Below are 24,713 nucleotides of genomic sequence, written 5' to 3' on the forward strand. Positions count from 1 at the left end.
AGTAGTGGCATATATATGCGAGTAAAGGGTCATTTTAACATCAGGAAATACTTTTTTTCATTACTTTGAAAAGTTTAACACGGTCTAGATTTCATTTTTCACTTACATTTGCACTGTCATAAATATGAAAAATGTTACCATTTTTAAACTGGGAGCTGAGTGCAGCAATTAAATGTGTGGACATTTGTGTAACAATTTTTGACTTTGTTTCAGCTCTATCCGGATTTAGCAGGGACAGCACTTGGTCTTGTGTGTACAGGGATGGTTTAACTCTCTTTTAGAGGTAGTGGGGGGGCAGTTAACACCGATGGACACAGTGGCTGCAGTTTGTGGCCACTATGCACCTACCTGCTTTCTGTGTGTTTGTTTTCTGTGCTGTGGTCTATGAGTCAGCTGGCCATGTACAGTGGGAAAGCTGCAGTCCCTGCTCATTGTTGTGCTCCTCTCCTGCCCAAAGGTGAGGTACCTGTTGCTCAGGCTTTCAAGAGGAGTGTGCAGCCATAGAGACTTAGCCTCTCACATCTCATCATCAGTTTTTCCTTCCATTCTGGGCTGTTTGTGTCTGGTGCCCATTGAGTAAGTCATGCTGATGCTAGAATGATTTTTGCTTTTATATTTTCTTCATATATATTCGCAGCTCTGTAGACTATTGTTGTATAGTTATATAGCTCCTAGCTAGCTCCAATACTTTTCCCTACCTTTTCCCTACCCTGATAGCAGAAAGACAAAACACATTCCAGAGGCTCCAAGCCCCGGGAGGTCCAAGGCCCCCTATCTTATCTTGGTTCTTGCTGGGAGCCAAGGTTGAAACCAGCTCTTCGAGACACATTTTCATATGCAAAGTTTAGTTCCTATCTAAAGGGGGGCTACAGAAGAGGTGGAACCAAAAGGGGGGAATTACTTTATCACCTGTGCTTCTAATTGGGGATTCTTGTAAATTATGCTAATTTGCTAAACTTATAAAACTGTATTCACCCTTTGCAGGGTGGGGATTTTTCCATATCTGCCCCTTGGAGGCCTCCAATAAAGACCAGCCTTTATATTACCTCCTATACTAATATTGTCTCGAAAGTGTGTTGTTGTATTTCTATGTCTTTAAGGCATCAATGCTATGAAATGAACCATTGGATTTATCTGACATTAAATAAGAAAAATCTGCGTTTTAGAGGAAGAAAGGAACTAAGCATCTAAACTACAACCAAATATAATATAACAAATAAAATAATACTTAAAGCAAAAAAAAGGCTCACATTTTCAGTAATGGAGCTGGTTTAGCATCAAGTGTCTTGAAGAGACATGTATGTGATCAGGCTGTTCTCATCACAAATCTTTTCAAACTGGGATAGCAATATGACTGTAATGATGCTGCTACTACAGAAATTATACAAATGTAACAATTGACATATAGTATAATGTGAAATAATGACCACATCACAAATTAAAACACATATGAAAATGTGACAGTGTAAGATACAAAAGAGCATAATTGAGGCAGGATTTTTTTTATTGGAGGAGTGAGAGGGATTCAAAGGCGTTTTCTGTTGAGGTAAGATCTCAGCAGATATCTGACACTTTTCTTGCTGTTACAAAAGTAAAGTTTGAGTATGAAAGAAAGAGCAAGCAGTTAGTAAGTTCTGTGTGTTAAGAGTCTTGGATATCAGTAATTTAATTCTCTGTTTACATTCTGATGTGCATACTTCTAAGAGCCCCATAGTAGCTGATAAGTTTTATGTAAGTCTTCAGAGAGACAAACCAAAGAAACATACCTAAGTTTATCTAGCCCTGTCTTTTTCACTAGAGCTATCTGCTCTAACTGGCAATGTTTAGGTCAGGCAATTTTTGAACTTTTCTTGGAGTTAACTGAGTTCCTTGGTGAAACAATCTCCCAGCTAGACAAAAAAAAAAAAAAAAAAAAAAAAAAAAAAAGCAAAAAGCTTAGCTATAGCTAAGTCTTTGCTGCATTCTTGCAGCTTTCAGAGCACAAATGAAAATCTGCATAGATAGAAAAGTACTGTTTGTTAAACCAGTCTAAAGCTGGCAAAGTTTATACCAGCCTCTGTGGCTAATGGTGCATGAGAGTGATTGTTTTGAAAATAACTTGTGTCAGTTTAAAATATTATTGCCTGTCTCCCAGAGGATACCACCCACATAGTGGAGTCAGCAGACTGACAACACAGATAACTCTAAACTGCTTCAGGATAAAATCCAGTGTTTAAAGCACAAAATGCCAAGGGGGATGGGGGCAGCTTGAATTAAGCTTTTGGACTTTGCTTTGAAACAGCTCAGAGGCAATTGTGTCTCATTCTGCCACCAGAGCTGGGGCAGGCATCTTTGGCAGGCACAAAGAGCTGGGGGCAGTAGGAAACAGCCACAGCTGTCTTCTCAGTGAGGGTGGCTGAGCTCTTTTACCTTTTTGGTACAGGTTCACAGCACCTGGGCAAGTGGTGAGGTTTTAACCTCTATGTCAAATAGCTAATAAAACATGCTGTGTGAGGAATTTGGGATTTAATTCTGAGTATTGTACATGATGTAACCAGACTTAAGGGGGAACAATAAGCTCATGTTTTCTGTCTCAGTCTGCTCTGAATTTTTGACCACACTGTGATTAACTCTTAAGTGGTGGGAATGATATGTCTAAAGGGAGAAGATTTCACTTTTCTGAACCCACCTATCCTGCATTTTTTCCCTTAGTAAGAAATGTATAAGACGTATAGTGGCATCCTTGATCCAGTAACGGCTGAAAGAGGCAGTATGCTTCAGCAACTTAAGCTGTTTCTCTTCCTGAGTTCCTTAAAATTCTTTTGCTCTCTGTTGATATTGATACTGTGATCAGACCAAAGCAGCCCTTATCATGCTTTCTTTTTAAACATAGGATTCACTGTTGTAGCATTGTATGTCTGGATACGTACTTCCTAATTTAAAGCTGTTTGTAAACCAGGCTGGAATGTTATCTTAGGCAAGCCAGTGTATAGCTCCTACACACAGCAACAGCCTACTTTTGTTTTTAGTACTCACTGCGCTATTGTATTTAAAGCTTTGGATTTTGGCTTGAAATCCAGGCCACCCAGAATTTAATAGCAAAACTTTCACCAAGTTCAGTTTGATCTGGATTTCAGCCTCAATGCCTAATGTTGCTAATGTGGGATGTGGTAAACTTGATCATCCAGTTTTTTATGGCCACAACAGATGTTCCTTCTTTTAGACCAATGGAAAGCTACTGAACTTCATCCACCTTCCAAAACAAAAATACAAGCATTTGTTAACAGTTTGATTCCAGGAATATGAATTGAATTAGCAGCTGTGAGGTTTGTTCTTGTTTATTTATGAACAAATATATGCGCAATTCTTGCTCTTCGCAAAGAAGTGTTGCCTGGATTCTATCTCCTCTATATAGTAACAGTATTTTAAACGGTCTAATACTCTTATTATAATTTGTTTAGCACAGTCAAAATATCACCATAGTACTTTTTACCTTGTTTTTTAAAAATGGACCAATATTTTTCCTCTGTCATAGAAAGCAACATATTATGGTTATATGTTTTTCATTTTGTAGACTTATAATTTAGATTGACTATAAATACAACATTCTTGCAATCAAGACCCAAGGCACAACCTACAGAAAATGAAGGTACTGAACGTAAATGTTTTCTTCCTCCTGAAGATATGCAATGAATTTTCAAATTGGCATAAAAGGTTAAAAGACTGGTGCCTTCTCCTAAATTAAAAGAAAAAACATGATAGTGTAATAACTGAGAACTGAAGTTTTCTAATATAAGGAGAAAGAAAATGATTGCTAATTTGATAGGTACCATCCTGTCTCTGGGGTAAATATCCAGTGTTTTTTCCACACAAACAACACACACTGAAGGGAGACAGAAAAGGAACAAGAATAGGAGTGCAGAGGTTCTTCATTAAAGGAATGGAAGCCTCATTAACATGCATCTGTTGCTTATGAATAAAAGTACTTCACACCTTTTCCTTTGTCTTTCCTGAACTGGTCTGTGTTCAAGAGTCACAGCACTGTTTTTATTGTGCCAGATTAAAAATTCTTGTGCCCTTGCTTAGTCTTCAGCTTATGTGAAGATGTTTCTTTGCTTTGCTCACAACCAAGCCCCCCACTTTGCTTTAATATATGCTGCAGCTGTGTTTATTTTTACTTCTATGGGCTGTCCTCGACAGTGATGCACCCAGCAGCTCTGTCAGGGTAGGATTTATCAGAGTGGCTGAGCTTGCTGAGCAGCTCATGCTTCCATACACCTAGTCTCACTACAGCTCTGTCCTGGCTCTTTGTGCATCTTTGCCCAATTTAACTCACTAAACCAGTAGGAAATTACCCAATGTTTTGAATAAGCTATTTTTGTGCCATTTTAGTGAATTGCAGCAGCTGAGGTAAAGGTCCACCAAATGCCAAAGGCAGCCTAGTGAGTGGCACAAATTCTTGGCTGGGTAAGGGAAAATCATGGTGGAACTGTGAACTTTTGGAAGCAGAGACCTATTGTGTGTCTTGTTAAACCATTTCCAGATGAAAAATATCCATTTTTCTTTTCTGAGCAGATTTTTACTGACTGAACTAGTTCATTGAAAACAACATGGTTGCTGGACCCACACAAGAGAAGCAGCAGCAGGAATGCATTCCAGGAGGTATGGAGGTAAACTCTCCCGGACAGCAAGTCCCTCTCAAGGAACCACACTTGGAGGTTGAACACTGAGCGTGCGAATTATCTGGGATTGTGAAATGGAACATACCAAAATAACATATCCATTACTGTGTTAACTGATATTAACACTGAATATGATACATATTACCAGTTTTCAAACATGCAAATTGGAACTCTCAAGCTGGCGTAAACTCCGTGATGCTTAAATTTATAAAATTAATGGATATCTTACTGCTGCATGCTTCACAAATCCTCACAGCAGACACAGAGGATTCCAAGTATATCCTAAAGGTTAATTTCAAGCAATTGAGACAGTGGTCACATTAGTAATTCAACCCTCTGATTATCTGAGATATCTCAGTTGGAAAAGAAAACCGCAAGCTGTGAGCAGATAACATAATCCCTAAAAGTAATTTAGCTGTTCCCCATGCATGCTAAATTTTCCTGGATGAACCAGAGCTAACTTTGTCCCACTTTCAGATGCTGGCATTCCTGTGCATTCTCTACTCCTTCTTCAGTCCTCCAAAGAAGCAGCCAGTTTGTTTGGAGGCAGCTGCCACAGTGCAATTTGCTCCGTGGCTAAGCCTTACCATTCCTGTTCGCTGTGGCTCTGAGGCTCGGCATCCTCAGCTGTAATGCCACACTACTGATCAGGTATGTAAAGCTATGGAGTGTCCCAGATGAATCTGTGCAAGTTCAACTGGACCTTGTGTTTTTATTGAAGAAATACAAAACTATACAGGGAACAGTAGTGCCTCAAGGAATCAGGTACTGGGGAAGAAAAAAATACATGAGGTTTTTTTTCCCCCTCCTCACTAAAAGTGGGAGTCAGCTTTTTCCATGAGCGCAAAAGTGATTGAGTTTGATGTATGCCTAGAGTGATTGTTCCTAAAGAATGTTGGCCTGGCACTATCCTCAGGAACATTCTGCCTGCTCCAAAGGGCTTCCAGCCCTAAAAATCCCTTGGCAAACATATCTGAATTACGTGATCCTTTGCTGAGTATATGCCCTCTCAGCTGTTGACAAGTATTTACTGCATGTATCCATAAGGATAGTTCAACATGTATCCATAGTTCAAAGTAAGTTCAGCACGTTTTGGGCTGGATGGCTTTATTCCACTTCGAAGAATTTGAGGGTGGAGGGAAAGAGCCGACCATAACCATAATTCTTGTCGTAGTATGTTGCAAGGGTAAAAATAGCTCATGACAAATGTAAGGCATGGGAGCCTGAGCTCTTCTTGGAGTCACTGCGAGTCCTGTAGGGTTTGGTCACTAAGTAAAGAACCTCCTCCATCTTCTGTGGAGAGGGGAAACCCACAGTTCAGCACACCCAAGCACCTTTCCAGGTGACAGAAAAGTTGTGGAGAAAGAATACAGTAGGAAAAATGAATAAAATGGGAGTTTCTGGTAATTAAATGAACAAAGGAAAAAAACCCAGAATTTGTCATTTTGGTCCTGTTAACTTCAATTTTTGTCAGGTATGGGTTGGTTCAATAGGCAAGTTCCTTGCTATGTAGCTTGTATCTAAAAACTCCCAATCAGCTGGCTCCCACAGGCCTGGAGTGCAGAAATCCTGGAGAAATGTAAGAAATCCCAAAGAAATCCAGTCAGACAGGGCTCCTCGTTGAAAAAAAAAAATAAAGATGTCAAAGAAGACAGGGTGTTTCCAAGCCCAGGAGAGCCACAGCAGACCTTTCACTTGAATGCAATCTCTGGGCCGTGTGATGGTAAAACATGTATGTAACAAGGCATGTGTTCCATCAGCATGTTGTCCAAATTAGGTTCTTTCACCCACTGTGCAAGAGGCCAATCCACACACAGTGTCAGGTATTTGATTTATTTACAGTTCTGCACTGGAAGGGGTGCTGGCTGGAAAATTGACTATCAAAACACTTCACTACTTATACATTTTAGCAAAGGCATTAATGTTCCTTGGCTACAAGTTACATAGTTCTCCTATTACTTAGTATTCTATTTTTTATTGGTCAAGTTTAAGTGAGTCCCTCTCTTCTTGCGCTAATAAGACCACACGCTCAGTCTTTCCCTTCCTTTGAGTCAGGGGGCCATGAGGGTTACGATGTCCCTCTGCCAGAATTACCTTTCACCCAGCTGGAGCTGATTTCAGCACAGTTGCTGAGTTGGCTTTGTTAGTTTCCTTCTTATCATGGGAGTTCTGCCAAACGTCCTTGTGGCCTGTAAATTCTGCATTCTTTGTACCCACTATCAGCGGGACATTCTTCTTCCCAAGGTTTTATAACACCACCCCCTCCCCACCAAGTCTGAGAACACTAAAGCACACCAAGCCCTAAAGTTTAACAAGGCAGTTCTTCCAACAAGTAATTTATCTTTCTAATATTTTATGCTGATTTTGGCTGGTGTGGGGTTAATTTTCTTCACAATGGCTGGCATGGGGCTGTGTTTTGGATTTGTGCTGAACACAGGGTTGATGACATAGAGATGTTTTTGTTATTGCTGAGCAGGGCTTACACAGAGCCAAGGCCTTTTCTGATTTTTGTGCAGCTGGGGAGGGGGCTGGGGGTGCTTGGGAGGAGACACAGCCAGGACAGGTGACCCAAACTGACCAAAGGGGCATTCCAGACCATGTGGCATCATGCTCAGTATAGAAGGCAGGGGAAGAAGGAGGAATGGGACCAACGTTTGCAGTGATGGCGTTTGTCTTCCCAAGTCACCGTTAGGTGTGATGGGGCCCTGCTCTCCTGGAGATGGCTGAACACCCGCCTGCCCAGGGGAAGCACTGAATTCATTCCTTGCTTTGCTTTCCCTATGGAACTGTCTATCTCAGCTCGTGAATCTTCTACCTTTTATCCTTCCGATCTCTCCGCGATCCCACTGCCGGGGGAATAGGGGAGCGAGCGAGCGAGTGGCGTCCGGCAGCACGGCCAGCACGGGCTACGGGCGGGCCCACGAAACTCCGCTGGCTGGCCGGGGGCGCCACACCGGGCACGCTGGGGCGAGGAGTTCCGACTGGGCGCCGCCTCCAGGCCAGGCCGGGATCACGAACTACATTTCCCATCGCGCCCCGCGGCGCGGCAGAGGCGATAAAAGGGGGTGGCAGCGCAGGTGTCAGGCCGGAGGGTAGGTGCGGGCGGCAGGTTCGGGTCGGCTGGGGACCGGTGTTCCCGAGGCCTCATGAAGCCGCAGGAGCCGCCGGAGAGCGGCCCCGCCACCGCGCTGGAGGCGCTGAAGCAGCGGGCGTGCGAGAGCGTGGATCTAAACGCGGCGCGTCTGGGTGCGCTGAGCCGCGACATCTGGAGCCGTCCCGAGCTGGCGTACGCGGAGCACCAGGCGCACGACGCCCTGACCCGCTTCTTCTCCGGCGGGGACCTGCCCGGCGCCGCCTGGGCCGTGCAGCCGCGCTACAAGCTGGGCACAGCTTTTCGCGCCGACTGGGGCACGGCGGCCCCACAGGACCCGCTCCGCCTGGCCTTCCTGTGCGAGTACGACGCGCTGCCCGAGCTCGGACACGCCTGCGGCCACAACCTCATCGCCGAGGTGGGAGCCGCCGCCGCGCTGGCGCTGAAGGCCGCCCTGGAGAGCCTGGCGGAGCCCGTGGCCGTGCAGGTGAGGGCCCTGCCGGGAGAGCGGTGGCGAACTCTCCCTGACAGCCCCTGACTCTCTCTGTGCGTTTGTGCTGCAGATCACGGTGCTGGGGACGCCCGCGGAAGAGCAAGGAGGAGGCAAAATAGACCTGATTAAGGCTGGAGCGTTCGATGGCCTGGATGTGGTTTTCATGGCGCACCCCTCGCAAGAAAACGCGGCTTACCTGCCCGACGTGGCCGAGCATGAGTGAGTGGGTGGGTTCAGGTGGAAGGAGGTGGTTTGTTACTAGCCTTTTGTCCCCTTCCTGAGAAGGGAACCTGCTTTAGCAGTGGCTGAACCCAGAACCTTGCAGCTGCCCTTCAGACAAAGGTATTTGCAGTCAGCTAAGGAGCCAGGTTACTGTTAGGGAATGGCACTCTGAGCCATTCTTTCAAAGTGCTGTGTTCAGCCTAGTGCTCAAATCCCTGACTGCTCTGAGATAATCTTCCATGTATCCCAAAAATCCGTTATTTGTTCTGATGTTTTTAGGTGTTTCTGTTAAACATGCTTGTGATTATGCCATCTGTTAAAGTAGAATTTAAAGATGCAACTGCAGGGTCTCAAGGGTCATAGTTCTGTGCTTTCCTGGGTGCCAGTCATGTGGTCCACTGTGCATTTTAATCAGTTTGGAAGGTGTTTCAGGCTTGCCTTCCTCCTTTTGAAAAGAACTGGCCAGCAAAGCCTGACCGAAGTTTGGATCTGTAGTAACTTCCACGCTAAATTTAGTCATGGCCATGTTGTGTGTGTTAACTCTCACATCAACTTTTTGGTTTTGATCCACAGTAGTTCCTGTCTTTCCTTCGTGTTTGTCCCCAGTGTAAGGATGGACAACAGTCCTACCCTCACACAGCTGCCTTTTTTGCCAGCCATGTAACTCTTTGAAAATTATACCTTGTCTTCTTCTGATTAGCGCTGATGTTCATGGACAGCACTGGCTCACTTGTACTTTGAGTCACTTGACTTGTCTTAAAGTACACCTTGCTGGATGTGCATCCCCAGAATTGTATACAGTACATGAGGTGCAATTTCTGTAGATCTTACTCAGCTGATGCAGGGACCGTAGTGTTTCCTTATAATTTTGGAGACAGCTGGCCCTTTTGGGACTTCATCTTCAGTCATTTTCAAGCAATCAACTCTTAGGCAAATGCTTGGTCTTTAAGTACATTCTTTTTTTTAAATACTTTGGAGCTTCATTCTTTTCTTGCTCTACCAGTCTGCAAGGCCATGTTGTTCTTCCTTTGGTGTTACAAACATCTGTTTCCATAGTGTCCCAGCAGTAGTACCAGCAGGTTTTGTTCCTACATTTTATGTGTTACGTGATTCCTGATCCCAGGGTCTTACCTTGCAGAGACCCTGCTAGTAAACTCCCTCCAGTGCAACAGTTTTTTCAAGTATTACATTTGGCTGTCTCAGACTAAATTCTGAATTATTTAAATAACTAATTTTCCATTCATTTATGACTTGGTGTACTGGGAACTGTTTTCAGCTTGTTGTGCTACCATCCAGCTTTGATATGCTTGATTTTACTGACCACTTTGCTTTTACTAGGGCTGTTTCCAGTGGATAATTTGCTTCTGTTACTGCCAAGTGGAATGGTAAAACAGACAGGGTTAATCTTCATTACCTGGCCAGTTCTTTGCTATATTCTTTAGTCATTTTTCTAAAGAGTCTTAACTGGTTATTGTAATCTCCTTCAAGACTTAGCCCAACTTGCTTTTACTGTACCTTAAGACTATATTTATAATCTTCAAGATGTAGTTTTCAATGGTAGTTTTGTCTTTCTGCTTGCAATAACCTTTTGAGTTTGATACAGTAAGATTTGGAAATCTCTCTTCAGAGATCAAGATCTGCAGTAGGATGCAAGTCCTAGATAGCCTTTAAACCTTTGAATGTGGAGGAGGCGTGGAATTGAAGTGCTGAGTGAAACAATATCTCCAAAAGCCTGAAATACTGAGTTTGTCATGTTTTATGTAATTATGAGGTTTCAAAGGTAGAAAGACAGTTTTTCTAATTTGTAATTGATCTTTGGTTGTTTGCAGGGAGTTTAAGGACTGGTGATGTCTAAGTTGCTAGTATTGCCGTGTCTGCAATTCTGAAAGCTGGCTTGTGCCTGAAATAAGATTAACACTAGTGAATACATGCCAAAGTTTGCTGATTCTTACTCACTTGCCCTTCACTTAATCAGCCTATTTATTGTTGGTCAAACAGGATCTACATTCTTTTGCTGGTATTCTTAAACTGGCTTAGGGTGTTCTGCAAAATCTGTTGGGTTTTCCTGAGCGTCTCTGACATTTGTGTAGCAAAAGAAGTACAAGTAAAGGAATGCTTAAATAACTTTTTTTTAATAAGAAACACATGTTTCTTGTGGAAAAAAACATTGCAGCATGACTTTTTGCTGTACTTTGCCTTCTTTCCATTTTTTTGAGAATTTCCAGGGATCTTTACGAGTTGATTTGAAGGGCTGCAGTCTAATACTTGGGATATTAATGGACAAGTTCCTTGTATTTCTTAATGATAATAAATTTTAAATGAAACTCATAGTCTAGGGAATGGGTTCTATGATTGTCTTGGAAGATTAGTGGAGATGGAAAAAGGCATGTTTAATTTGGATTGCAGCAGTAGTAAGAGATGTTTCCTGTTGCAACAGTACACTGCATTGTCTCTCTCTTTACCATCCAGAATTTAAGTGCTGGTGTTAACTTGAAGCTGTGGCATGGTTGTGAGCACAAGAGGTCACTTCAGGATAACTGGTTAAGTTGGCCTTTGTGCAAGATGGAGGTACAAGTGAGTTAGTCTGGTCATGGCTGGATAAATGGTTGTAAAACTTGACTTTTGTTATTTAGACACGAGTTGTATGTGATCGTACATGCTTTTGCTATTTTACATACTGTACACATTTTATTTGACGAGAATGAGGACACTCAGATTCTAATCCTGAATCAGAGAAAAGGGTTTGTTATCCTCTGAGAAGAGTGTTAGTAACTTTAAGTCTCATAACAGTCAGGTAGTATAAAAAAAGCATTGGAGAAATTTAATTAATATATGAGACGTGTACTCTTCAGGAAAAGGCTACATAATGGTATATTACCAGTAACTCCCTCGCCTGACTGGCTCTTGGTATCATTACATTTTGTTGGTTTTCTAGAAATCTTTCAGCGTTTTTCTGCAAAGATAGTTTAACTATATAACAGTCTAGTGCAAGGTAATTGTTTGGTGTTATGCTGCACAAAATTTAAATAACATACATTTGTGTGAACAAAAGGAACTTTTTCATTTCAAAGATTTTTTTTTTTTCACTGAATGAGAAACAAATAAGCAATGCCTTTTATTTCCTAGCGTGACTGTGAAATACTATGGAAAAGCTTCTCATGCTGCTGCTTATCCTTGGGAAGGAGTTAATGCGTTAGATGCTGCTGTTCTTGCGTACAACAATCTGTCTGTTTTAAGACAGCAAATGAAACCGACCTGGAGAGTTCATGGTGAGATCTTCATTAAACCTAATGTCCAGCAAGTAAGAGTTTAGGCTGTTGAAGTACTAACATAGAATATCACACATTCCAAAGTATTGCACTAAAGCACGAAATTAGTATGGTCACTTCCAATATTATGAAACAGCACCATTTCATTTAAATGGTGTGTCTGCAGTCTTTAAAATCATGTCAGTGTCCAGAACTAACTGCTGAAAATAGGCTGAAAGGTCAGATTTGAAAGGGGACTCTGATGCCCAGGTGAAGGCTAGACAAAGTTTAAGTCTTGAAGTTGCAGTTCAGAAAGAAAGAAAAAAGTTCTAAGTTCATTTTGGTACATGATCTTCAACTCCTTAGTATATATGTGGATTTGCAAAGGTGTAAGATTAAATGCTTCCAAACAGTGAAGTATTACTTACTGCATCGCTTTTTTGGTAGACATTCCATTAATTAGATGGCATTTATTGGAAAGGTCTCGTGGTCTGCAATGAAGTCTATTTGGTGAGGTACAAAAAACGTGATGGCAGAAGATTATAGTTCTGATTAGTAGCCCAATCAACTAGATGTTCACTGGATTCTAATATTTAATATCTAGTAGGTTTGGGATTAGAACGGCCATTTTGCAGTAAGACATTAACTATTAAGCTTGGCTCATACTCCTTCAAGGTCATGCATTTCTATCTGTAAAGTGAGAACGGTTCAAAAGGTGAGATGAAGCTTAGCTATAAATCCAGGTTTCCTTATTACACCCAACACAACTTTTTCCAAGTTGAAATTAAGAAACTGCCAATTCTACAGGACTTTTGAATGTAGAGCTGTTTATTTGGAATACTTGTTATGAGCTAAAAAACCTTCCAGAAGTTCTGAGCTAATCATTATGTGTCTTGGCTGCTTGTGCTGTATATAATACAAGTATGTGTTTCTCTCCAGGATATCCGGATGGAGTCCTAATCCTTTTGACTGTAGATGAAGCTGTTTGCAGTTCTGCTCTGCAGTATGCCCAAGTGAATTTCAGACAGCAGGCACAGCCTCTCTATGCTATTTCTCTGTAGAAAACAAGGCACATAACTAAGAGTTTTGGTGTCTGCAACCCATGTGTTGCAGGTTTAAGGTTGAAGATGCCTAAGTCTTCTGTTGAATCTAAGCCTAAACCCCTAAATACTGCTTTCTTCATAGTTTATAAAGGCTACATGGGTAATATTGGCAAAAAATCCAAGTATCTAAACAAGCATTCTAGAGGTAATGTTTCCTGAACAGCAGCACAACTGAAATTACTGTGTTGATACAACTGCTGTCATAAACCTGGTTTTCAATGTGGAAATATTTAAAATACTTCTGGGAAAGGACAAGCAGCCAGAATGAGATTTAATTTTAGGAATGCTTTCTTTACAACATTGTGTAGGAGATCTCATGTTGTAGACTTGGAGTATAATCAGTGGCTGAATTAAGTGATCCTAAAATAGTAGTGTTAACCCACTAACAAAAGCTGAAATAATTTCCATTGCTTGAAGTCTAGAATTTTTAACCAATGTTTCATGTACTGAAATATTGTTGTCCTGAGTTTATCTGAGATTTTGCTGTTATCTTTCTTCCCTGCTTATGAATGGAGTATATGTTGCCCCCTTGAAAAACAGGAATGTAGATTTTTTTTTTTCCTGCTCAAGAAGTTGTATTAAACAGGTTGTAAAAAAAAAAAAGTTTCCATCCAGAAGGGCAAATTGGGTGCTACTAATAGTGTGCAGGCAGCCTACTTTTAATCTAGGTCTGCTGTCCAATCCATATTGCAGTTGTATTGAAATTTAACTGTAGACCTACTCAGACTCTCTCCAGTTCCATTTACAATTGTGCTGGACAGGACAAGTGAAAGCTGTTTATTCATGAAGCTACTTGTTCTGAGAAAGCTTGTTATGGGTATGTGTCATGCAAATTTGCATGAATACTCACTGCTTCCTTTCCTGTGATGTCTATGTCTCTCATCTGAGCTGTTCCTATTGTTATGGACAAATACTGATACTGGATTAATTCATTACTTTGTTTTTTATTTTGACTGTATTTGAGATTGGAGGTGAAGTTCATAATCTTAATAGGTTTTCTGCACCAAAAGTAAAGTTTTGTTGCCCATTTGCATCCCATAGATACTGTCTCTTCAGGCCTCACTGACACACATCAGTAACTTCTGCAGTATTTCCATTTAAGGTGGAAGTTTCTCAGGTACTACAGAAAACAAATCTAATTCCACATACAAGAATTTGAGGGTAGGAAGCCAGGGAAACAGCCTGTTGGAAGCATCTAGCTGTTAGTGCAATGAAATCTAATGTACAGCTGGGGATCTACAATGTTTTCTTGTCGAAATAGCTAAATATTATTGTCTTTTATGGTACTGTCTTTGCCATAATGGTAAAAGATGTAGTCAATCACACTTTTCCTTGAGGGAGCACTTTCAACTCAAACTGCACTTGTGAATAAAGCTACATGTATTATACATTCCAATATTTCTGAAGAATTAATATGAGCAATCTAATTAACTTACTGTGCACTACAATACACACATTATTCCAGTATGGCTGAGAAATGCAATTTACTCAGCTTTTCTTCAAGCTTGCAAAGTAAGTTGGAAACATTCTAATTGAGGAAATGTTTAAAAGTTGGAGTCCAAGTTAGCCCTTACAGCATTTTTTTTTTCTTGTTAGCAGACAGATTGCTTTATGACTCCAATGCATTGAATTTTAGGGGATTAATTAGAAATGCTAGTTTGGCTTGACTCTGGGATTTAAAACAGATGTCTAACCAAAGAATGCTGTGAGATTGTGCTGAAAGACATGTACATTTTCCACTTAATCTGACATGATGAAGAAACTTTGTCCACATACGGCATTTTTTACATTCTTTGTATTTCATGCTCAGCTGATATTTTGTTGGTTTTGTTTATGTATTTATAGTTCTTGACTGGGGAATTTCATGACAGGGCTGAAGATCAAGCAATTGCATTTAACACTGACAACATGACTTTTCCCCTTCTGCAGGTGTAATAAAAAATGGTGGTGTGAAGCCTAACATCATTCCTTCTTACACTGAACTGGAGTTTTACTTGCGTGCTCCTTCAAGGAAAGAGCTTTCTGTTCTGACAGAGAAGGTTGAGAACTGCTTCAAATCTGCAGCACTGGCCACAGGGTGCAAGGTAAGAATATATTCGTTGTCACGTGTTTCTGTTACCCAGACCAGAACAGGAAATCAAAGTTTATGTTATTTGTCTGCATAGTGTTTAGCCAAAGTAAAACTAAATTACTGAGATACTTTTTGCTGTTCTGTTGCTTTGTGGCCTGAAAGTAAGCTTTGGTTTATAAATAGAGTGCCAGAGAATCCTAGAAGAATCTGTGTTGGGAGAGACCTCTGGAGGTCATCTGGTCTAGTTCTCTGTTCAGAGCAGGACCTCTTAGAGCAGGTTGCTGAGTGCCATGTGGACTTTTGAGTACTTCCAAGGATGAAATTCTACCACCTCTCTCAACAAGTGCTCTACCCACCTCCTGGTGAACAACTACTTTCCTAATGTTTGCTGCAATGACATGAGCACTGGAACCGGTTGCCTGCAGAGGTTGCAGTGTTTCCATCTTTGGAGATATTCAAAAGCTGGCTCAGTATGGTTCTGGGCAACCAGCTCTAGGTGACCCTGACTGAGCAGGGGAACTGGACAAGATGACCTCTTGTAGGGGCTTTCCCACATCAACCACTCTGTGATCCTGTTGTATCCAATGAGAATTTCCTTTGTTGCTTCTTGTTGCATCACTTTGACATCTGAGAAGTCTGGTTCTGCCTTGTCTGTACCCTTTCCATCTGGTAACTCTAGACCCAGCAGTAAGATGCCCTGCTAACCTTCTGTTCTGTGGAGGCTCAGCAGATCAAGTTCTTCCAGCCTGTCCTTGTACGTTATGTTCTCCACTTAATCATTCTGGTGGCCTTCCCCTGGCCTAGCTCCAGTCTTGATTTAAGGAGAAACAAAACAAACACAGATGTTTTCTGAACAAAAAAAACCAGATGTGGTCTCACAGGGGTTGTCTACATCAGTAATAAAAATACTAAAACACTAATGGCACCAGTCTTGGTTGCAGATGAGTGCTACAAGTAACAGGAAGCAATGTGGTATTTTCTGCCACTGGTTGTAAACACTTGGAGCTTGTATATCTTGTGTCATCTGAGCCGGACATGTTGTCATGCAAAGCTAGGTTCGGTCATGCACTATCTGCTTTTAAATGAGTTCCATCTTGTATGCTGGATGTTTACAATCACCTCGTGATTCATGAGCCTGGGTATGAGTCCTAGGAGGATTTATTTGCTGTGTAATCCCTCTGGGAACTTGAGGATAGGATAGTCTGAGGAGTGTGTAGTTTTCAAGGACCTCCTCTTGGCCCTTCAAGAGGATGTGACCTTTAGTTCTGGTTCAGTGAGCTGGAACATCCCTCTGTTTCAGTGACACTTAAAAAATGATAGCTCCCAGACTGCATTTCTACTTCTCTTACTCTGCATCCTTCGATGCATCCTGCCTGATCCCATGTACATACAATTTCTTTAAGTGCCCTGTAATTTCTTTTTGTTTTGCTGTGGGTGATGCTTCTATCCTACAGATAGTGCTGCTAGGCTCAGAAACCTGGGAGGCTTGATGGCAAACCTCACCTGTAGAAACAAGCAAAACAGGTATTGGGTCTTCTGTCTGTTTTTTTCCCATATTCTTGGTCATTAGGTCCATTGCCCCATTAAATAGCAGGCTCATGTAGCAACCACATGTGAAAAACTGAGTGATTTTTCAATAAGCATTCTCATTTCTTTTGCTTTTAGTAAACGGAAGCGTGTCTCTTCTAGCTGGTTCAAGCAATATGATTACCTTGTTTTGTGTTGCTAAAATAGATAGTTCTACTTGCTCTGTTAATTACAGGCTTATAACTAATTCAGCTGTAAAAAAAAAGTATGTGATCATCAAAATAAATAGGTTCGGGGTATGTCAATATTAGCATGTCTCTTTTATAGTCTATTTGAGGCATTAGATGTTGTTTTCCTACCATGTCCCCTTCCCTAGATCTAGAAAATGGTTTCAGAAAGTGCAATTTATGCAGAATGAAAGTTAAGATCTCTTTTGAAATTTGACATTGATAGGTTTTTTTCATGTGTTTTCAAATTTCTTACTTGTGTGAAGCCATTTCATGAATGGGGCTGTAATTACTGGAAGCATTCTAAAAAAAGGTAAAATACAGTTTGATAAAAGCCTACATTTATTTCTATGTAGTTTAGTAGTACCTGCAGGCAAAAGACACTGTTACAGGAAATACTTGTTTTCTATTTTTGGAGAAAATTTTGAAATCCTTGCTTCTGGAATTTCTCCGTCTTGTTGAAACTGAACAGAACACCAGCTGTGTTTTGATCAAGGATAATATTTGGCAGAATGTTGTATTTTTGAAAGAAACTTAGCATTTATGTCTGTTTTTCCTTGGGTTTGAAGTCTGGATATGGAGGGGTTTTTTTTGGCCTTCAGATTGTTTACATTAAACTGGTTTACACTGGCAAAAAACTTAAAATAATTTGGGGTTTTTGTCTAGGTGGAAATAAAAGGTGGTGAAAATGATTACTACAATGTGCTTCCAAATAAGAGCCTGCAGAAAATTTACAAGGAGAATGGAAAGAAGCTTGGAATAGATTTTATATCAGAAGATGCTGTCTTGAATGGTTTGTCAGGTAACTCCACCTGCATTTTTCATTGTGACTTAAGCTTAGGTTGATCAACCCTCAAGTGTATAAAATAACAAAATAGAGCTAAGTTAAACACAGCTTGGTCAGAAAAAGCCAAATTACAAAGCTGAAGCTCTGTAAAAGCTGGCCTGTGTTTCTGTATTTGTTGTAGAAGCTAAGAACAGGTAAGAAAAGCAGTAAACACCTATTGATAATAGTTCTGAAAGTATTTCAAGTAATAAACAGTTTGGTTTGGGGAAAGGACAGAAAGCTAAGAGCAGTATTTCTGAGAACATCAGGATGTGTAATAAATTGTCTCATTCTGTGGCTTTAAAATACAGAATCCTGGATTGCTATGAATAGGGATGAGACTTTGTTTTTAGGAACCTTGTTTAGTAATATTTTCCAAGCTTACATATAAACAAGTCTACCAGAATCTAACAATTATTTTAGAGGGAGTTTTTGGAGAGATTTATAAATGGAAGTTTAAGCATCTCACTCACCCTAATTTAATCCTTTCATTAACAGGTAATTAATTACATGCCTCTAGTTTTAGTTCGTGAATTCAACAGATTAGTTTTCCAAAGGGTGCTCTTCAAGTAGGTGTTCTCTTCTGGGTCTTGACTATGTCTCAAATGATTTAACTTTTTTGATCTCAGAGCTATAACAGAAATGGGAATTCTTGAATGCTTAGGTGGGTTTCTTGTTATCCTTAACGCTTTTTTTCAGACTCTTCCTACAGGAGCTCTGTTCAAGTCTCAACTTCTGCTCATACTTTTAGCCTTAACTACTGATCTTAATTGTATTTATGAACATTTTTACTCCATTCACGCTAAAGGTTTTTCTCTTAGAAGGAAAATACTGTTCTCAGTAAAAAGTTATTAGTTTGATTGTGGTACTTATCTTCTCTATATTAAATGCAGATTATCTTCGGAGTTTGGACAAACTTGGTGTTTAGGAACAGCTCTCCAACCTTTTTTTTGTGGGTAGGGGAAGCATTGTATCTAATGGTATTCTTGGTATCTAATGGTAATGGATTTTTTCCCATTGCTTACTTCCCCTCCAAATTAAACACTGGTTCATTGTCTTGTGTTTAAAACCAAATTATAGCTAAAGGCAGATTTTTTCCTTCTTTCTTCAGTGTAATACAAATAAGATTTACTACTTTGCTCATTTAGCCAAAGATAGGGGCTGAGGAACCTTAGAATGTTTACTGTAGTGCAACTTTCTGGAGCTCTGCTAGTTGGTTCCTCCAAACCATTGTAGTAAGGATGATCACGAATTTTGGTGATCTTGCATTTATTCAGAGGACTTGAAGTGAACTTTGCACAGACACCCAGTTGCAATAGGGCTTTCATATGTAAGTTACATGATATGCTAAATGTTAACTATTAACTTGCTTAAACCAAAATTCCCTGTATGGCTGTCCTGTCTTTGAATTGCATGTCAGATGTCAAAATGTGCTTGAGCAATTGCTTTTTTATCTCGCACTGCAGCAGGTTTTACTGAATTTTCTTTCCACAGCTTCTCCTCTGAATATTTGCAGTGGGAATTCAGGAGAGATAACACAGCACAGTCTCCAGAGCCATAGGAGTGGAACTTTGTATGCTACCCTTTTCGGGGGGGGTTGAGTATTTTGTGTCGTCTTTTTCAAGACCTCTATTTCTGTTTAGTTTTCATGTGGTTTTCAATGTTTTCTTTTAGGATATCAGTTTCTTCTGTTGAAAGGGAAGGAAGATAGCTCAGTTGCTTCTCCATGTCTGTGCAGCAGAACAGTCGTTAAGAGATGAGCGTACTCGCTGCCACCTCTGCATGGGTATTAGTGTCGGTCTGCTCCCAGGTATCGCTCTAGGCAGATAAGCGTCACCAAGGCTTCCTTGAGTACAGCAAATCACACGACTCTGGGTGTGCCCCACACAGCTCTGCTCGCTGGGCACATAGCCAGGGTGGTGTGACATAATGTGAAACTGAGCTAGCTTGGACCAGGTGCCAGCACCTGTTTCTCCTTCCACTGGTCGTAGGGTGGCTTTACTACAGGATATCCATAACCTCCTAAAGCAGATGGCTTAGTTAAACATGCCTTACTTGAGGCACCCACATGTGTGATAACTTAGTCTGCTCAAAATTTAGTATTCATGGGGTTCATTGGCTTCCTGTACACAAGACTGATGAAGAAAATCTTAAGAAGGTCTAGTATTTTTGTAGGTAGTTTTGAAAATTCCACTTTTGAAGCTTGGGACTGTATCTAAACGTTTCTTGGAATCATGTTTGTGGTAATACTGACTGCATTAAATATTCAGTGATTGAAGAGGCTTCAGGATATATTTTTGAGAGGCTGAAACTCCAATATCTCTCTGTTGAAGATAGTGCAGAATTATGTGTATTGCATTGATAACTGCAATTATTGATGCTTCTAGAAGGAATCCCAATCTGTACGTGTCTAGCAAGCATACAATTTCAGATGTTTGTATGGAAACCATTGGAACACCTGATGTTCTAAACATACCTCTATGTTATTCCCCTAAAGGGTGTAACATTTTTTCTGATAGAGGAGAAGATTTAGCTGTCACCTTTTTATTAAAAGCTGCGTGGATTTTGCCTCTCCATATTACTAGAAAGTACCCAATTTAAATCCCTTCTATTCAGCAAAAATAACATGTTGACTGGTAGTGCATTGAATATGGATATAAATTTAGGAGGAATGACGTGACCGAGAGCTATGATGGAGTGAAATTTCTAATGTTTTGTTTGCTGAGTGAGAGTAGGGAAAAGGGCAACACAGTTTGCAGCAGTTCATGTATTGGGACTTAGTAAGGCAGGTCTAGAACCCTTGGTTTAGTCTGGAGTATGCACAACTACTGGTTTGTCTGTCCAGGTTGAGCAAAGAATGAATCAGTAGTGCAGACTACTGGAAATTAAATTAACTTGTTGCTGTGCCAAGAGTTGGATTTTCTTCAAATGCATCCTGAATTTATGGGAAGAGATGTTTTTGAACAAGCTTTGCTGTTCCCATTATCTGTAAGCAAAGTAAATAGCAAACTCTTGTCCTTATAACGTAGGCTCTGTGGACTCACTTTCACTACCTATAGGCTTCCAAATAAAATCTGTATTCTTCAATCATTTAATTATTAAATCTTAAGGCATTAGCAATATCTTCTCATCATGAAGTATCACTATATAGAGGCTATCTGATGTGTTTCAATTAATTTTAAATCTCTGGAACAGTCATTTTATACACCATTGCTAAAGAAACCAATTCTTGAATCTCTGGCCTCAAAAAGTTAAGTGAGATCTTAGTGCATCATCCCTATTTTTCCCTGCTACAAAACAATACTTACTCTGGTATCTGGATTTCACAGTAACTGGTATGTTGATTTCCCCAGCTCCGAAATGTCATTTTAACAAATAATGAGGGGATTGCTTGTTTGGGTGAAAAAAAAGGCACTTGGGATGTAGTTGGGGATATAGTTGTAAACTCTTGGACGATTTACTATGAAAAATCTTCTACTTTGGGATGATATCATTAAGTAGATAAGGCTGTGAGGTAGGTGCTAGATAACATACTGAAAGTGATAGGCATGAAGGAATCATCATTAAAATCTGCAGCATTGGTATCAGGTGTTTGTCTGCAAAGCCCTAGCATTTTGTCTGGAGTTTAGTTCTGATTTTATTTCAGGGGTGCTTGTGCCATTAGGATTTCCATAACTGAGAATAATCAAAACATATGGGGGAAAAAACTGCTGCCCTCAATCTGTTTTTGTTTCAAGATGAGTAGTTTCTACTTCAGTGCCCTACAGAATGCTGAATATTTGCATATTGGTGAGAAGTAGGAATTGTTGGGCCTAGTTCTAAGGGCTCTAACAGGGAAATAGCTGAACTGCCTTAAACTCCCAAGGTTTGCAGCTTTCCTGTTTCTGAATTAACAGCTTACTGTCAGGAGATGCTTGATAAAAAATGAGCAGTAAAAGGAATAGGAACATGCTGATACATCTTCCTTGCAGTCCAGTAACTGATCATTGATCAGAAGTGCACTGGAGAGCAGCACCTGAAGATGGTTAGTTAGGGAAAACACCTTGGTGACAGGAGATATTTGTATGGGTAATGACTCATTAGGATTGTTTGTTTTCTAGTATTTGGGGCAAAGGATATTCCATTTTAGATATGGGCTGGAAAGAATCCCTATCATGCATTTTCTTACAGCATTCAAACTGCATAACGCTTTTTCATTAAGAAAATCTCTATGCTGCTTCTAGGTTCCACGGACTTTGGAAATGTCACATTTGTGGTCCCTGGGCTTCATCCTTATTTTTATATTGGCTCTGATGCACTGAATCATACTGAGCAGTACACAGAAGCTGCAGGTGAGTGGAAGTGAAAAGGGTTAGGGGTTTATATTTGGAATCCTTAAGCATTGTGTAGACTGTTTGCTGACTGCTCACTACAGCAAATCTAGAAATTAGAAATATTTCAAATTACAGAGAATTAAAACTTTCCCAAGTTTCACTGGTATTGAAAGCTACTGCATAGTAAATGTTTAAAAGTCTAAGTTCTAGATCTGAAACTGGCTGCATGTGAATACCTTGTAGAAACAGGGTTGCTTCTGTCAAGCATGATGTACTCTGAGCTGAGTACAGACCCTGAAATAATTAACATTAATAGTAGAGTTGCAGAAAATGCTGACAATGTAGAATTTTTGTGTTTGTGTTTAAGATTACATGTATATGGGTATTATGACCACTCCTCATAGTAAAAGCCTGATTTGATAGTACTATGTAGACAAAAGAAATTAGAAGGATTCTCCATAACAGCATATTCAGAAGAATTTCTAAATGTGAGCCAAAAGATAGAAGTCATTTTAACTCCTAAAACACAATACTTTGGAAACGTAATAGTGCTACCTTATAAAGCTCCATGTTTTCTACAGAGCGCAATGTGAACACTCACTTTCCTGTTCTCTTAGTTGTTTATATCAGTAGCAGAAAATTAAGTACTTGCAAGTGAAAAAATGTTTTGAGGCATGGGAAAATCGGTATACTTCATGCAAGTTGATGTTTACGAAAATGTTCTTGCAGCTGAAACTTACAGATCTTATTTTATAAAATATGTCTTACGCAGTAAGCAAGTGGTTTAAACATTGGTAATCCAACCTGAAATTCCTCTTACTTCTTTTTGTGCAGGGTCACAGACCGCTCAGTTCTATGCCTTGCGCACAGCAAAAGCTTTGGCAATGACAGCACTGGATGTCATTTTCAAGCCAGGTCTGTTAGAAGAAGTCAGGGAAGACTTTAGAGAAGTGAAGCTGAAAGAAGAGGAGCAAATAAATCCAGTAGAACCTAAAAAAGGATCTGGTGTCGGTGTAGGAGTATGTGCATCACACTAAACTTCATTAAAACTTTCTCAGTAGGACTGACTTAATGGAAATGCTGTATTTAAATCCCAGTAGGGACTGAACAAATACATAGCTGAAGAAATGATGTTTTTATTTTATTTGGACTTTAGGAGAAGCAAATAGTGTAATTGCTCTCAAAAATGTGCAATTTCATCTAGCTGTAATGTTTGTGTTCAATATGGTGATGAATTTCATACAGAGATCTCAAATATGTTGTCTTTAATTTGCAGAGTTGAATAAATTATAGTGATTAGATCCCTTGTCAGTGATATGCTATTTAGTGCTCTAGTAATATTCCTTATAAAGGAAGTATGGCAGTTTTCTGTTCTAAAATAAGCACTTTTCATTCAGTGATCATACGCTGAATCTGATCTGTGAAGCTTTTATGAAATTTCTGGTCAGTCACTTTTCTTGGCACAAGATGGAGACTTAAAACATGAGCTGGTTTCACTGGAGAGAAGGGGCTATGTTTGGAAATATACCTGGTTTTGATAATAGTAGCTTCTAGAAATGGAAGAGAACTGTTTTTGGAAATGAAATCTGTAAAGCTTGATTGTCCTGAAATGCACTGATTTTCCTCCTAAAAAATTTTGGAGGTGTTGTGGAGCAGTTATGGATCACAAAACTGGGAAGCAACTAAATGTTTATTTGTTTAAATTAACACATTTAAACTACTGTGGCAGAAATTCTGCTCTGAGGCAATACAGGTGTCCACATGAGGTGTTGCATTAGTGTAATTGGTCTGAAGGAGGTGTATAAATTTAGCTAAACCAGTGGAAATCTTTGTCACAAAGCTCCAAGTGTGGTGCCATGAAGCAGTAAGTGGTTGCGTGCAAGCCCCTCTAGTAAGCTCAGAGGAGCTTGCAGTGAGGATTGCTGGTGCAGTAACTGCCTTCTTTAACCTGTTTGTTCCCATGTCCTAAGCAGCAGATCTGTTAAGTCTTGCCAGTTGTCCTTTCTGTGTGTTGCATGGTTAGTCCATTTAATCCTTGGTTTTTTGCTTCCCAGAGACATTAATACTGCAATTTTATTGAGGTGGTGTTCTGTGTGCCCAGAGGTATTAGGATGTCTTTTAATTCACTGGTTAAAGATCTGGTGAGTACACAGAAAATAAGTCAGTGGACAGATGGAGAGAGAAAGCAACTTGGTGATTAACGTTTTCCTAAGCACAGGTATTACTGTAAGCTTCAGAAAGGAAGGCAGGCAGGAAGTCAGAGTAACTGACTTTCAGAAACCTTTTTTTTTTTAACGGTGTCTAAATTGTAAACTCTAAAATTCTATTCAGAATTTATAGTCTGTTGAGTTCTATATTCACTTTAATTTTACACCAGCGTCCTTGCTTTCATTAGCAAGTTTTCCTGGATGGATGCATGAAAGAGATGAAGGTGGGACTCTGAGCGATAGGTATGTCCAGGATAGTAAGTTGAATAATAAATCCAACTGAAATTTGTTCTAATGTTTGTCAAAGGAACTTTGTCCTTAACTTTTAATTTACAGTCTGCCTTGCCAGTTCTTGGACACAATTGCAATTCATTAAGATTTCCTGGGTTAACAGACTAGTGCATTGATTTCCTTAGCACACATGAGTTTTTATTTCTTCCTGCATGAACTGCTTAACTCATTGCTTTGCTGTTTTTAAGATGGAGTGTTTGGATCCCACATAGATAGCACATGCTGTGGTGTTGTGTTTCCTACAAGCTGATGTACATTAAAGGCTTCTCAGTTCTCTTTGTCCAGACTTCTTGGTGGCATCATATCCAAGATCAGTTAAACTTCTCTGAACTAAAAGCATATCTTCATTTTGTTGTAATCATTGCTGGAATTAAAATGGGGTTGAAATACTGATTAAAGATGAGTTGATATTAATAAAGGAATTTAATTGTGA

General features: G+C 40.1%; 1 protein-coding gene across 5 annotated transcripts; it reads left to right on the forward strand.

Annotated features, from left to right (window-relative positions):
- The first annotated feature begins 7,352 nt into the window (after nucleotides 1–7,352).
- Nucleotides 7,353–24,713, forward strand: PM20D2 (peptidase M20 domain containing 2). 5 transcript variants are annotated; one of them, XM_048297499.1, is made up of 8 exons: nucleotides 7,354–8,239; nucleotides 8,316–8,464; nucleotides 11,594–11,736; nucleotides 14,748–14,902; nucleotides 17,310–17,445; nucleotides 18,964–19,042; nucleotides 21,693–21,800; nucleotides 22,617–22,753. In XM_048297499.1, the coding sequence occupies exons 1-7, from the start codon at nucleotides 7,808–7,810 to the stop codon at nucleotides 21,760–21,762; spliced, it is 1,164 nt and encodes a 387-aa protein (XP_048153456.1). In that variant the 5' UTR covers nucleotides 7,354–7,807; the 3' UTR covers nucleotides 21,763–21,800; nucleotides 22,617–22,753. The 5 variants fall into 5 exon arrangements, 4 of the variants coding, with proteins under 4 accessions (XP_048153457.1, XP_048153456.1, XP_048153458.1 ...); XM_048297500.1 differs by lacking the exons at nucleotides 21,693–21,800; nucleotides 22,617–22,753 and adding an exon at nucleotides 19,144–20,966 and having other exon boundaries at nucleotides 7,353–8,239; XR_007202329.1 differs by lacking the exons at nucleotides 18,964–19,042; nucleotides 22,617–22,753 and adding an exon at nucleotides 19,144–19,279 and having other exon boundaries at nucleotides 7,355–8,239; nucleotides 21,693–21,776.

Source organism: Corvus hawaiiensis, chromosome 3 (genome assembly GCF_020740725.1).
Source record: "Corvus hawaiiensis isolate bCorHaw1 chromosome 3, bCorHaw1.pri.cur, whole genome shotgun sequence".
Lineage (NCBI taxonomy): Eukaryota > Metazoa > Chordata > Aves > Passeriformes > Corvidae > Corvus > Corvus hawaiiensis.

Excerpts from the sequence above, each read along its gene's own strand:
- PM20D2 (XM_048297498.1), top strand. The coding sequence starts at position 7,808 with ATGAAGCCGCAGGAGCCGCCGGAGAGCGGCCCCGCCACCGCGCTGGAG. Across the intron at positions 17,446-21,692 it reads TGTCTTGAATGGTTTGTCAG|GTTCCACGGACTTTGGAAAT; the intron begins GTAACTCCACCT and ends TGCTGCTTCTAG. Across the intron at positions 21,801-22,616 it reads GCAGTACACAGAAGCTGCAG|GGTCACAGACCGCTCAGTTC; the intron begins GTGAGTGGAAGT and ends CTTTTTGTGCAG.